Source organism: Pelmatolapia mariae, linkage group LG22, assembly GCF_036321145.2.
Source record: "Pelmatolapia mariae isolate MD_Pm_ZW linkage group LG22, Pm_UMD_F_2, whole genome shotgun sequence".
NCBI classification, from domain to species: Eukaryota; Metazoa; Chordata; class Actinopteri; order Cichliformes; family Cichlidae; genus Pelmatolapia; species Pelmatolapia mariae.
The window spans coordinates 17,348,461-17,362,743 of record NC_086245.2 but is presented as its reverse complement, the minus strand read 5'-3'; the positions used below and the strand labels follow the sequence as shown (position 1 = coordinate 17,362,743).

The following is a 14,283-nucleotide window of genomic DNA, read 5'->3' as shown; positions in this document are numbered from 1 at the left end:
CCATTTTCTTAACTGCATTTCCAGTTAGGGGATTGTGGGGTGCCACAACCTGTCCCAACTGTCTTAGGGCCAAAGACAGGCTACACTCCGGACAGACTCTCAGTCCATCACAAGGCTTTTTTCAGTCTGTAGCATCACTTAGGCGTTGATATAATTTGCTGTTTTACTGCAGAAATGGACGGTTTTCTAAATGTGTAACTGTGCAGGCGGTCACAGAAACCAGGGACGGTACAAACTCACTGACTCTACAAAGAACAAATAAATTGGTGAGCCGTGCAGCAGTGTGTTAGTGAACGATATGTGAGCTACCTGTGTGTGTGTGTGTGTGCGTGTGTGTGTGTGTGTGTGTGTGTGTGTGTGTGTGTGTGTGTGTGTGTGTGTGTGTGAAGTTGTGCTGTGCTTCAAGAAAAAAACATGTGTCAGCATAATTGAATATACACAGGTGTCAGTGTTTGAGTAAGCAAGCGGTACATGCTCGGTGTTGTGTGTGTGTGTGTGTGTGTGTGTGTGTGTGTGTGTGTGTTGGGGATATATGTGCTTGAAATTCCTCTAGATTATTTATGAGTTTCACACTGAGCTTTCCATCTTTCACAGTAGGAGATGCTCGCAAACAGATGGCACACACAGGCACATGCACACACATGTGGTACACTCTCATTTATGGTATACACACAGGCTTGTAATCAAACTGTTATTATTAGTAATCTACTGAAAGTGCCTGGTTATTGTTGCTTGGAGTGGTCATTTTTATATTAGCAGGGTCTCTTTTCTTTAAATTGCCGTTACCCATGACTGACCTGTGTTGCTGTTATTCACATTGTTACATAAAACACCTCCATATCCACAGAATCTACAGGCCACACTTGTTGCAGTGGGCTTTTTGTATCTTTTAGCCTCCTAATTCTCATCTTTGTCACCTTTTTAGAGCTGTTACTTGACCTCCCGAGTGTCCTGCTGGCTTATTCTTCATAGTTCAGAACGTTGTCCTTTTATGTATTTGATGGTACTAAAGTGTTGTTCCATTGTTAAATTTGTTGTTGCAGAAGCTTTTTTGCTCAGACACATTATTAACCTATCTGTCTTTATAGGTCTGTAGATGCGCTGCATTCACTAGAAGGGATGTTGAAAATGGCTCTGTCATTATAGTTGCCGTCTTGCTGAAAAAAAAGAAGCACAGAATAAGAATTATAAAGTATTCTCCTATTCATCAGTTAACGATCCACACCTTTTCTAACCATCTATTTTTTCCTCTCTCTTCCACAGGATTGTGCTGCGTGCGGGCAGACTTTCTTTCACAGGGAGATGATTCCTCATGAAGTGCGACGCACTCGGCCCCCCATCGTCCTCTGCGACAGCGGCAGGTGTGACGTTGTGACGCTCTCCACCTCCACGCTGAGCTCACCCATCAGTCGCTAAAGATCCCCGGACGGAACGGACCGCCCTCCCCCCTCCCCTTTTAACCACCCCTCCATATCGTCATCCCCATCTTTAATCCTTCCTCACCTGCTTGTTAGGGCCTGGATTTTCTTTGTCAAGTAAAGGCCTTGGGTGAAGTGGATAGAGAGGGAAAAGAGACAAGATTGGGGAAGTTTCATTTTGTGGCTAATTAATGTGAAATAAAGGACCGGACATCAAAAAGTGAGAAAGCGAACAAAAGTGACAACAAAAGTGAAAGAGCGAGGAAGCAAAAACAAGGAAAAAAAAGAAAGCTGTAGTCCAAAACTTGAGGAAGGATAACGCAAGTATAGTTGAGGGGCGTGAGGTGAAATCAGCATGAAGTCCAACCAGGAGCGCAGTAATGAATGTCTGCCCCCAAAGAAGAGGGAAATCCCCTCTAGCACGCTCCCATCTGAAAATCGCTTACCTATCATGCCACCTGCCACTGAGAGCCAGCGCTCAGAAAACATGACCTGGCTCGCCAGTGTGGCTGGTGGGAACGAGAGCAGTGTGGGTGCGCACCGTAGCTCCAGTCACTCTGACGGATCGCAGTATAAATCTCCCTCCTCCATATCAGACTCTTTCACCTCTGCGTCCTCACTGAGGGTGGTCTCATCTCTTCCTACAGTGTACACATCCCACCTGCCACAGACCACAGTTGGAGGAGCTGTCCATTACACCCATCTGCCTCACAATATGCAGTTTATAGCCTCACCTTACACTGCCCCATACAGTTACATCCCCTCTCAATTGCTTCCTCCTCCTCCTCCACCTCCTCCCCCCCTGTCCTCCTCCTCCTCGGCTGCACAGAGACCCTCACACACAGAGACGGCCTCTGCTCCTTCACAGGCCTCCAAGCAGGACCAGCAGCGAGCATCCACAGGACGTACCTCCATGCCTCCTCCTTCTACAGACCCTGTCCCTCACCATGTTCAAATATCAACATCCCCACGGACTGTGCCATCATCCCATCACCAAGGAGGAACTCACCTTTCGCCCCACTCAATGCACCCTCATCATACTTTGGGACACAGCATGTCTCAGGTGGTGGTGCAGTATACAGATGGACCCACCAGAAAAGAGCAAGGTGGCTCTCAGAGACCCAGAGAGCTCCACAATGGAGAGCTGGAAAGGGGCCGGCGGTATGCCGCGCCACTCGAGTCTAACATCTCCAAGTCAGGGAGCAAATCACGGGATGCCACATCCTCTTTGTCTTCCTATGAGGCTCGACAGATGGTTCTGCCAACAGACTACTCTCCGCATGATCCATCAGGGCTGAGAACCTCTGTCATGTTAATGCCCAACAGCCATGGGGACCACCAGCTGGTACCACCCAGAGCCAGCCCTGAGAAGGTGACAACTTCAGCCCCTGCACACCTGGAGAAAAGTGGCAACGTCATGGGCAAGCCTGTCAGTCGTGCTCCATCCTTATCCAACACCACCTCCTCTTTCACATTTCCACCCCCACTAAGTGTAGACAGCCTGAAAGCTGCTGTCAGCACACTGCCACCCCAGACCGTCATCCAGACCACCCACAACGCCACAGAGCCACTCTCAATGGGGCTCTCTTCTACCAGTATCTACCCTCAGCAACCTATTATCGGCTATATTGCAGGAGGCAGTGGTAGCAGCTACCACACCAGCCTACAGCAACACTTACTCATTCCAGGCCCCCAACCGGTCATCATCCCTGTCAGTGGAGGTGGAGTCACAGCATTGGAGCCTGTAACCTCCCATGTTACATCATCTACCCAAGCTGCACCTTTTCCTACTACACTCCCACATACGTACATTGCCGCCACCGCCCCCAAAGGAGAAACTCTGGAGACCCACAGTGGCTCATTTCACCAGGATGCCCCAGGTGCAGTGGTCCAAGCCCAGCTTCATCTCCCCATTGTTCCTGCTCCACCAGGGCTGGTGGCGACCTCCGCCGCACATCCCCCCTCTAGTACGGTGCTGCCTCCCTCGCTCCCCCCATATTTCATCAAAGGTTCCATCATCCAGTTGGCTGATGGCGAGCTGAAACGTGTGGAGGATCTGAAGACAGAGGACTTCATCCAGAGTGCTGAGATCAGCAGCGAGCTGAAGATAGACTCGTCCACAGTGGAGCGCATTGAGGGGAGTCACACCTCGCCCAACTTTGCTGTGGTTCAGTTCTCCGTTGGTGAACACCGTACACAGGTGAGGGAAAAAATCTGAAACATTTAACAGACATCGCAGATTCAGGAGTCCAGTATCGCAATCATAAGTTTTCTTAATCAGTTTATCACGTACGGGGATGTTTTTACAATTTTGAGAAACAACCTTATTTGCTTTCTTGCTAAGCAAGAGCATCGTCTTATCTTACAAACTCTAGCTGCTAGTTAGCTTAGCTTAGCATGAAGTCTCTGACTAACAACAAGATTCTTAAAATTCACTGCTCTAGCACGTAACCTCGCCATGAAACTGTGATGTGTTTGCCTTTTTTTGCAAAGGAATTAAACAAACAAGATAGAGGTAGAGCAGGTCGTTTGCTAATCGAAAGGTTCCCCGTTCCTTCAGTCTGCATGACGAGGTGTTCTTTGCCAAGACACTGACCCTGATGTGTTCACTGGTGTGCAAGTGGGTGCTTGATAGGTAAAAAGTGCTCGAAGGAATAAAAAATTAAACTGCTGAATGTGTGCGAATGAGTAAATGCGACTTACAGTTTAAAATCACTTTGAGTGCTCGCTCTTTAGCAGTCCATTTATGGTTTTAAATATAATGTGCTGATTAAAGTTGATTTGTATTTATCTTCTCACACAGCTAGGATGTTTGTTTCCCCTTTGCCTCCATTGTTTTAATGTTTGCAATAATGTGATTTAATAATTTCTCATAATGTTCACACATGGTTTCACAATCTTTACAGAGCTCTGTTTGCATGAGGTTGTCAAAGTTGGATTTATCTCATTCATGCACACAAAGATGTAAATGAAAAGTTACTCGGTCCTGTGGCACTTTCCAGGTGGGACCAAGGTACCAGCACACCTAAATCTAGTATGTGACTAATCTAGTGTCTGGCTAAACAGTCCAGTTCTGGTTTTATTTTTAAGTTCCGTGAGCTTAAAAATAATCTATAATAAGGCTTCTATGTGCGTCATCGTCCTCCACAAATATTTAAAGTTTTCAAGGTATTGAGGACTGGAATCTACTTCAGGTTGTCTTAGTTAATTAAAGCCATGTAAATGTGTTGATATATTGCTACATGTAATGCTTTGGATATTTAAAGTGCTGATTTATACATTTGAATTAGAGCTGGGCGATAGAACGATAACGATATGTATTGCGAAATAACTTTTTCTCGATAGAAAAATTAAACTATTGCGATAGGCCTCATCTCTCTTGTCCTCTTAAAAAAAAGAAAAGAAAGAACAGCCAATCCAAATTAAGTAGCGCAGAGCCGAACCAATCACAGCCGCAGCGTCACGTCACGTGACTTGTTACGTACAGCACAAGTGCCAAGGCGCACATGTGTATTTGTTTTTGCAGCCGGGCTGCCCGGGTAATGGAGGAAATGAGTTTGCCGACTAGAGAAAAATCAACCGAGAGCGTGAGCGAAGGTTACCGAAGAAAAAACAGATGATGGTTCCAATTCCGGAGAGATTGTCGAACGGAAGGGCCATAGAAGTTCAGTAGTGTGAAGGTATTTCGGCTATTTCAAGTCTGACAAAAAACAGAGTAGCGCGCACTGTAAATTGTGCCGAAAGCAAGTCTGGAAATACAATAAACCGGTGCATGCTCAATCTCTGACTGAAAGCGCTAATTCGTCATTCGGCTTTTGTCAGACTAAAGTAACTGTTAAAACTGTTTGAAAAGCTAAGCTATACAACAAGCAGAGATTGAGAATTTCCTTTTAGTTCTCAGTTTATTTGATATTGACAAAAGTTAGTCAATTTTGTCTGTTCTTCTGTAAAACGAACTAAGATTTATTTTTAGAATTAAAATTTTGTTTCTAAGTGGAATTGACAATTTAGTAGTCTGTTTTGTTTGTTCTATTTTGAAACTTAAACGCTTTAGCGGCTGCCTTTTGTGTAGTTTGCAATATTTGCCTTTATTTATCTGAAAAAGTCTCATGTTCCTTAAGTACATCTACCCTGTTTAACTTATTATGGGAAATAAATATTTAAATCAAAACAAGCTGCAGATTATTTCACATTTTACTTGTGAGCAACGGCACATTTAAATCTTACAAATATAGTTATTTGGCTTATATCATGATATATATCGTTATTGCCTGAAATGAAAAAAACATATCTTGATATGAAAAAATCTTATATCGCCCAGCTCTAATTTGAATTAGCAAAGAAATGGAGCTTTCTGTAATTTTTTTCTACCAAAGTACCAGCTGTTGTAAAGTTCTTCTGTAGAAAAAGTCCATCCTTGACTTACTGAAGCTACTTTTAGCAAGATTAATTTTTTCACACAGCTCTTTTTTTGTACATTTGTCCATCAGTCTTTGACATTTGCTTGCTGATGTTTCGTCACTGGTCATCCTTCAGTTGCTAGGTGTTTGTAGGTTTTCTTTATGTACTGTCTATTTTAAAGCCTTCCACCTCATTTCAGTCGGATTGATGTCTGGGCTTTGACGAAGCCTTTCCTTAAGCCTCCATTTCTTCTTTTGCCACCAGTGCTTGGTAGATTTGCTCCTGTGCATTAGATCGTTATCCTGTGCAGAAATATTCAACTGTGGGTCAACTTGAACTTTGGTAAAGGTGACTTTATGTTATCTTCATATTAATTTATTGTTGAATCGGTTACTGTAAGCTGCCCCAGTCAAACCTCCAAAACCACCAAGCATCATACAGCTGGTACGATGCTTAAATCTGTGCCATTCAAATCACAGATTTCATAAAGTCATTGTATTAATAGGCAGATGTTTGGCTCTGATGTTTTTTCCCCTTCCACTAAAGTTCTTTTTTTTCTTTTATCTCTTTCTGATCAGTCATGTGCAATTTGATGCTAATAGAGTTACCTGCAGACCCTGAGATGACATGTTGGTGGTCTTTTTAAATTTTTTTTTATTTTTTTAGTGGTTAAATTGTCCTTTTTGGGGGCATTTGTTTACTTATTTTCTTTTCTACTCTGCCACAGAGTTAAATACAAACATACTTGAATCTCTCATTAACATTGATTATTAATTGTCGGGGTTTCCTCTATATTATTGTAGAGTCTTTACCTTATAGTATAATATGTGCCTTGAGGCAACTCTTGTTGCGATTTGAAGCTGTATAAATACATTTAAATTTAAATTTGAATTGCAGCAATCTCTTAATATCCGATATTATGCCACAGTTTATCTTTCCAGCATTTTTAGGCACATTTGCGCTCACGTACACTCTCATGCAGCTTTCGCCCTGTCTTTGAGGATGTGCGTTGAAGCCAGTTAATCTTTTTCATCTGTCCATGCTGCGACTCGTCCACCCACACAGCACATCTCTAACCATCTCTCTCGCCCCCAGCTGCTCTTTGATGTCGTACCCCACAAAAGCTGACCATCTTTCAAAGACTTCTCTTTCTCTCTTGTGCTCCTTCAATGGTTCCTCTTACTTTTTTCCTGAGCGGCGGTTATAGCTTTGAGTCCACACTCAGAGAACTTACTCCAAGAAGTCAAAAGTTATATAAAACAGGAGGGGAAAGTGTTGCCTGACGTAAGATTTAAGATTTGAGATTTGGTACTTGTCACGTCTTTCGCTTGTATCCTTCTTGACATAGCTCTCTTTTCATTTCCTCCCTCTTCTTCTTGTCCAACCTGCTCTCTCTTTGTAAACTTGTCTTTTCATCCCCATCTTAGAAGCTTCCTCCACTTCCATCATCTCGCTCTTTTACAGCATCCTATCCCTGGCTTTGCCTTCTTTCTCATGTTTCTGATGTTTATTTTCCTTCACCCGAGCCTGCAGCCGATCTCTTTTTGTCATCCGTTCGTTCTTTTTATACATTCAAACACTGATACAGACCCAGTCAGGGCTTTAAGTCCACAGTTTAAATCAGAAGTGAAAGAAAAATCATGATTATTGCATAAATATCTTTTTGCCTTTACAGAACACTAACAGAAAACGTTTGTATTTCTTTCTAACTTAAAATCTTAGAAGAGAAGAGCAGCCAAACATTTTTTTTTCCTTTTTTACAAATATTATGTTATAATGAAATAGTGGACTGGATACCCTTACTGCTTCTTACTGCCTTGCTAAGAGCATTGAATAGCAGCCATGTGCTGCTGATCAAACACTCTTGATTAACTGATGATCAGCAAGTGTGAGCACCTCTATGAAAGTAGAAGTTTTGGAAGTTTCTCACAATAATGTGAGAGACTCTGAAAGTTGTACAGAGAACAAGTTATTGCTGCTAAAGGTGTTTCTACAAGCTACTGAATCCTGGAGTGGACCTCAGAGTTCTGTGAAAACGTCCTTTTTCAGATGAGAGTTTCATGTCTCAAGCTGACAACAGTAATAGTAGTATAGCAGTGTAGTGTTTTCAGTATTCGTCATGACAAAAAGGTTCACAAACAGTAAAGTAATATGCAGCAGATTTTCTCCATGTTTTTTTTAATAATGTGTACTTAACAGGGTCAGTGTTATAGGACATGGTGTCAACAGGATGCCGCAGAATTTCAGATTTCAGTAAAGAAAATGGCCAAACAGAGGCATGGCAGGTTTTCCTTTAAAACTTTTCTCAAATAAAATTCAGGACACTGGCTGCTGTCGTGCTGCTGGGCTGGTCTGGGAACTGGGTTGCGTTCAATTTCCTGTATTTCTTCTTCTTTCTTCTTTTTTCTTATCCTTTTTTAGACACTGCGTTCTTATCGAAGCTCCAAAACTGAGTGGAAAATAATGTTAAAGTCATCAACTTTCATAGTTAACATGTTAAAACCATGGTTTAGTTCATGCCTTGATTTTTGGACCTGAGATTCACAAAGAAAAAATTCCCCATATTCCGATCTAATTTCCCGAAGGAGCTTTAAACATTACAGCTTTCGGCTCCACGTGAGATTGTTTAGTTTAACAAAATCAAAAGATCAAAGTTGATTTTTTTGTGAAACAACAGTATATAATGTAAATAAGGTATTCATTCAGCTTAGTCATTTACACTGCCTCAATTTGAGAATCACTGGTTTAACTGGAAAAAGACAAAATAAATCAGAAGCTGCACAATGAGCTTATTTTTAATGTTTAAATGTCTTCGTTTGTCCCCAATTCTCTTCTCTAGGTGAGCGTGGAGGTCTTGTTGGAATACCCCTTCTTCGTCTTTGGCCAAGGCTGGTCTTCATGCTGCCCGGACCGGACCACCCAGCTTCTGGAGCTGCCTTGTACCAAGCTTTCTGTAGGCGATGTTTGTATTTCACTCACGCTCAAGAACCTGAGGAACGGATCTCTGAAGAAGACTCAACCCCTGGAGCCGGCCGCCCACGCCTCTGTCCCCTCCTCCAGCCACGGACACCTCAAACCCCCTAGAGCTGTGTCGGACGCTCCTCAGAGCTGCAGTGGAGGAGGTCCCAGGCACAGAGAGCGGGAGAACGGTATCAGCCAGCGAGGGAGTGGGGAGAGTGGGAATGGAGGTAGAGGGAGCTCCGGTGTGGAAAACGGGGATCTCGTGTTTGGGGAAAGAGTTTCCAAAGGTCAGGTTGTTGGCAGTACAGAAGCTGGCTCTACTAAGCCATCGGGAAGCAGGAAGCGGAGATGGTCTGCGCCCGAGGGTCGAAAAGTAGAAAAATCAGAGGAGGAACCACCTTTGACCCTTCCCAAACCTTCCTTCATCCCTCATGAGGTGAAAATCAGCATTGAAGGAAGGTCAAATATTGGCAAGTGAAGGCTAGCAGGACTGTTAACAACCCATGGAATAAAAAAACACAGCTAAAAAGATTCTACAAAAACCCCATAAATGTCCACGGTAAAGGTTCATTTGTCGTGGTTTTGTTTTTTTGTTTATTTTTAGTTCACATCCTGTACTGTAGCGGTAACCTTACCCTACACCTTACATTAAGTCCATGTAGTTTAACACCTTTATTTTTTTTTAAATAGATTGATTAATTATCACATGAGCAATCTGTGCAGTTTTGGTGATTTTCATGAGAAGATTTCTGGTGAGGGATTTCTGACCTGTGCGTTGAATGTTTATCGGTTGCTCTGTGGCACACGGGCGCGACATTCGATGGCTCTGCTTGGCCGGCGACACATTACACTGAAATTTCCACCCTGATTGGTTCACAGTCGCACTCTGTGACAGTGATGTTACCTGTGTACTCGGGCAGTAAGGCTGCCTGGATTCGCCTCTGGTAATAATGAAGGATTTGCGGGTAAATCGTTAAAAATGTTCACTTGCTAAATCAGACCAGAAGTTAATATGATCTGATCGTCATTGTGTCATCCGGGCCTGTGGCTGACCGGAACCAGAGGTCATCGGGTCGATGCCCGTGTGCCGCACACAGTCGTGAGGGAACAACACTTACTCTGCTCAGTTTGTAGACAGTGGAGTCTTTGCTTTCATTTCATGTTAGTGTTTTTCATTTGACTTTTTTTTCTTCTTTAACCCCTCATCTCCCATCTCACCACATAGGTTTTACATTTTATTTCAAGATTTTCTAAAACCTTAATCAGGGGTCCTTTTTAATAATCAATCGATCGCGCCTAGGTGGGTCAATGTTAATGTATCAATATGCGATGCCCCTAACCTTAAGCAAATGCAAACACACTGGGTTGGTGAACCCAGTGTGTTTGCACTCGAACGGAGTCTTCGCATACGATCCTAGCTGTTTTGTTTGAGTTTATTTCTTTTATTTAATGAATCACTTTATTTTTTCTTTACAAATCCAGAAAGGTCGCGTGAGGGGAAGCGAGAGAATCTGCACGTTAGCTCTGAGAGGGTCAGGATGTTTCAAAGCACTTAACACACCTGTCACTCTCATCATACAGCCAACAAAAAAAAACCCAACAAAAAATGATGATGTTGTGTCTTTATTTACAAAGTACTGTATGCTCTTAGATTTTTTTCTTTCTTTTTTTAAAGACGAAGGCAGAAAGTAGCAGAAGCACTTTGTGAAAGGTAAAGAGGTTGTTAAGTAACGTGGGAGCAGATGTGCCATGAAATCACAGAGCAAGGGACAAACGTGAGAGCGAGAGGAGTTTCAGTTAGTAGGTTAGGGTAGGGGAAATGAGATGAAGCGGGAGGTATCGCGGTTTTCGGCATGTGCGTGGCAGGAAAGTATTGGAACGTGTCTGGAAAGTTCGATTAAGACGGGAAAAAACAAACAAGTCTTTGAAATATCCTGCTCAAGATCTGTTTTAGACTGAGAGCAACAATCAGAAGCTCACACCCACAGACTTGTGAAGGTCATCATATATTTGTAATATGTGTGTGTGTATGATGCTGGTGTGTTTGTTCACACACACGTACGCGCTCACACAGACACAAAATAGTCTCTAAAATTCAATACGTACTGTACTTGGCAATCCATATTTAGACAGCTGCAGAGGCAAGCGTTTATTTTGGTGCATATTGTCCCTACTGCAAAAGACACTAGTGGACTGACGTTAGATTAATGCACGCGGTGCTGCTACAGTGCAGCCGTGCAGAAAAAAGTGCTCTGAGCTGTGTTTGTGTATGGGTGGGAGTTTGTATAAGAGTGTGTGTGCACTGTGTATAGGAAAATGATATAAAGACAACGCTAAATGTCCAGTGTTTCTACTTGGAGTCTTTAATTAAGAGAATCCTGCAATTTGCACATCAGGAGGAGGGAGTTCAGTCGAGACGCGATTTTTATTTTTTGTTTTATTTTATTTATTTTTTTTTAAGGCCCTGTCCCAAAACTAGCCCTAGAGCCAGATGACACACTGGAGGAGATCAGGGTTTTTGTTCCTAAACAGGCACTTACCACACTGTAGAGGAAACGTTTCTGATCAACAGTTATGGCAAACATCTGCCTGCCTACTAAACTGAATTAAAAGCCAACCATTTCTCGGGTTGCTTAAGGAGAATATCTCCCCCTGCTGATTAAACCGGGGTGCCCAGAGTGTAAAGGGGGGCTAGGGTTCGCTTTTGAACACGGCCTGTGCTCAGCCAGCCAAAACTCATTTATCCCTTAGATAGCAGTTACCTCAACAGATGTGCTTGCGTGGTCAGTCGGTCGATCGTCCTAACGGAGTTTGGGGTTTTTCTCTAACATGAAAGCACGAGCCTTAAGTGTAATTGGCCATCCTTGATCATTTGGCTGATTCTTCTTCTTCTTAAAAACCCCCAAAACAAAACTAAAAATAAAAAAGCAATTGGCCAGTTAGTGTTTTTTTAAATCTATCCCATGTAACATAGAGGTGCCATACAACATGTAAACATATCTCAGGTTATGTGAGATTAGCTTTGACATGTTGCTGGCACAATACTGTTGTTAGGGAGGCAGCGGCTTCCTGCAGGCATGTCTGTTGAGCATATCTGTTCCTGCTCAGCCTGTATTTATGTTTTATGGCTGTTGCTGCTTGCCTTTAGAAAAAGAAAAAATAGAGGCGACAATGTTTCAGGTGGTGGGAGTTTACCAGGGTGATGGCAGGATGGATGTGTACTCAGATGGATGAGGAACGGGTGGATTGGTGGTCGAATGAGCAGACAGACTGATAGTGAAGGCGAGTGAGTAAGAAGAGCCCCGAATGAGATTTGAAAATGCTTTATTTTTTATAATAGAACAGGGTTCTCAGATCGACACCCACACAGCAGTGCATTTTCATTTGGTCCTGTTCCTATTGAAACATCTGGTAGAAATAGCAGTAGGTTATATGTGTGTGTGCGCATGGTTTGGAACCGCTGTGTGTGTGTGTGTGTGTGTGGCAGTGGTTTATAAATGTATGTCTTTTTTCTACATGTTTCTCCAACCCCCTTACCAACAAAAGGAAAAACAGACATCTGAACAAAACCGTCAGCCACTCAAACCATTCAGACTCTTACTGTTGATCAGGTAGATTATTAAAAATAATAATAATAATAAGCCAAAGCCAAGCGACTCTGTGGTTGCTTTGGTTACTTTAGAAAGCAATAGTTAAAAAGTATTCAGGCAGTCTCCTTGTATACGAGTGGAGCGCGCGCTCGGCGAGTCATTCCACTCAAAATCTCTGCAATAAACATTTTAATAACAATCCTCCAGCACGACAACCAAAAACAGTTCTTTTTGCCCAGAGAAGTACAATTTTTGTCTCATACTGCAAAAGGTTTGTAGACGCTAACACCTGAACCCAGCTCGCTCCAGGTACCGCAGTTCCCCTCCTTATGAAATTCATTTGAATCCTCAGAAATTGCAGTTGCAACACCAGTTGCTGATCTTTCAGGGAAGTTTCTCATATATGCAGTAACCCAACACAACCCCTGAAACCTCTGTCCCTGCTGGTCAGTCACAAACACTGCTGTTACACTGTCAACGCTGAAGGCGAACCGACTCGGTGTGGCACGAAGCCAACCAGCAGACTTCTTTTTTTCTCGTCGTTTTTTTGACTCCGCCAAGCTCTGCCTCTTTGCCACGACTCCCGTAGTGACCTCTTTAACTTTGTTTCAGGTACCCAATCATAGCCAGCCAGCCTCACAAGCACCTCCTTCTGAGGCAAAGCAATCAGTTTAACCCTTAACGACAACCGTTCGCTACCTTTCAGTGTGGCCCGATGCGGATATAGGAGGTCTGCCCTCCCAATTACATCATCTTTTCATATTCGGTCTCCTGTTCACAGTCAGCTTAAAAAGGCCACTGAGTTTATATTTTACTATAGATGATAACATAAATCAATCAGCAAGGTTTTTTCTTTTTTTTTGAGGGTCTAGTGTAGTTATCATTTCCCAAGTCTTTCTTAAATCCCATTGAAATGTACCACAATGTGCAATACTTTGATTTTGTTTCCCCCTCTTTACTGTGCCAAGTGTATGTAGCAAAAGTTCGACTCCAGTGTCTGATCCTCGTTAAAGGCTCGTGTATTTCTTTTAAATATCTGTTGACGTGTGTGTCACATCTGAGTCAGGATGTTTGTGAGGAGAAACAGCAAAGCGTTTTTCCTGTTTTTCCTCTCTTTCCCTTTCGTCCTCGCGGCCTTCCTCAGTTGTACTGCGTGTGAGTCTGCACCGTGTGTCGTCGTGAGTGTAGGATGTATGCTTATGTACACCTGGTGTTCAAACGTGTGTTTGTGTGTGTGGGGGGGGGGGCGGAGTGTTTTCTCCTCTAATAGTCTGTGAGATCATAAACCCTGACCCTCGATGGTTCACGGTGAGACCCACAGGAAAAAGAAACCTCATCGCTAGTGGGGACCACTTTTTTTTTTGTAGAAAAAAAAGAGAAAAAAAAAAGAAAAAGAAAAAAAGAAATAAAGATTTTAAACCAACCGAAAGAGATGCACATGTATGTAGATGTAAAAGACTTGATAATGTTTCAGCACTTTCTAATCCTGGGACAGGGCTCGGTCTAACCCCTCTCTTTCAGGCCGACGCCTGTCCTGGGGGGTAACATTCATTCAAAACAGACAGAGAGAATGAAAAAAACAAACAAAAACTAAACGGGGTGACTATTGATGAATAAAAAGAGAGAGAGGGAGAGATGGCTCAAGTTTGCACATCACCTTGCCGTAACCTTGTGTTTTATCTGTCTGTGCTCCATCTCGCTTGGCGCCCGGCGCGTTCTTGGGTCCAACGGGCCGAGGTGTTAGGTGATTCCTTGGTTCTTTTCTACTAGGAAAACCCCTTTCTAATGGAAAGCATCCCCTCTTTCGTTGCGTTCATCTTTTCCAGCGCACACCGCCAACCGGCCTAAACGATTAAATTTGGTTTCTTGATGTTCACGGTTTGGTTCGGTTGTGCGGTGCGGAAAGAGCGCAT

The 14,283-nt window shown here is 43.1% G+C and overlaps 1 protein-coding gene across 2 annotated transcripts in view; it reads left to right on the top strand.

Annotated features, from left to right (window-relative positions):
* Nucleotides 1–13,996, top strand: part of atxn1a (ataxin 1a) — a 95,325-nt gene extending 81,329 nt beyond the window's left edge. For both annotated transcript variants that reach the window (XM_065470828.1, XM_065470829.1), the window contains 2 exons: nt 1,264–3,618; nt 8,659–13,996. In XM_065470828.1, the coding sequence (XP_065326900.1) occupies nt 1,774–3,618; nt 8,659–9,258 (2,445 nt within the window). In that variant the 5' untranslated portion in view covers nt 1,264–1,773 and the 3' untranslated portion in view covers nt 9,259–13,996. The remainder of the gene's footprint in view (nt 1–1,263; nt 3,619–8,658) is intronic.
* The last annotated feature ends 287 nt before the right edge of the window (nt 13,997–14,283 follow it).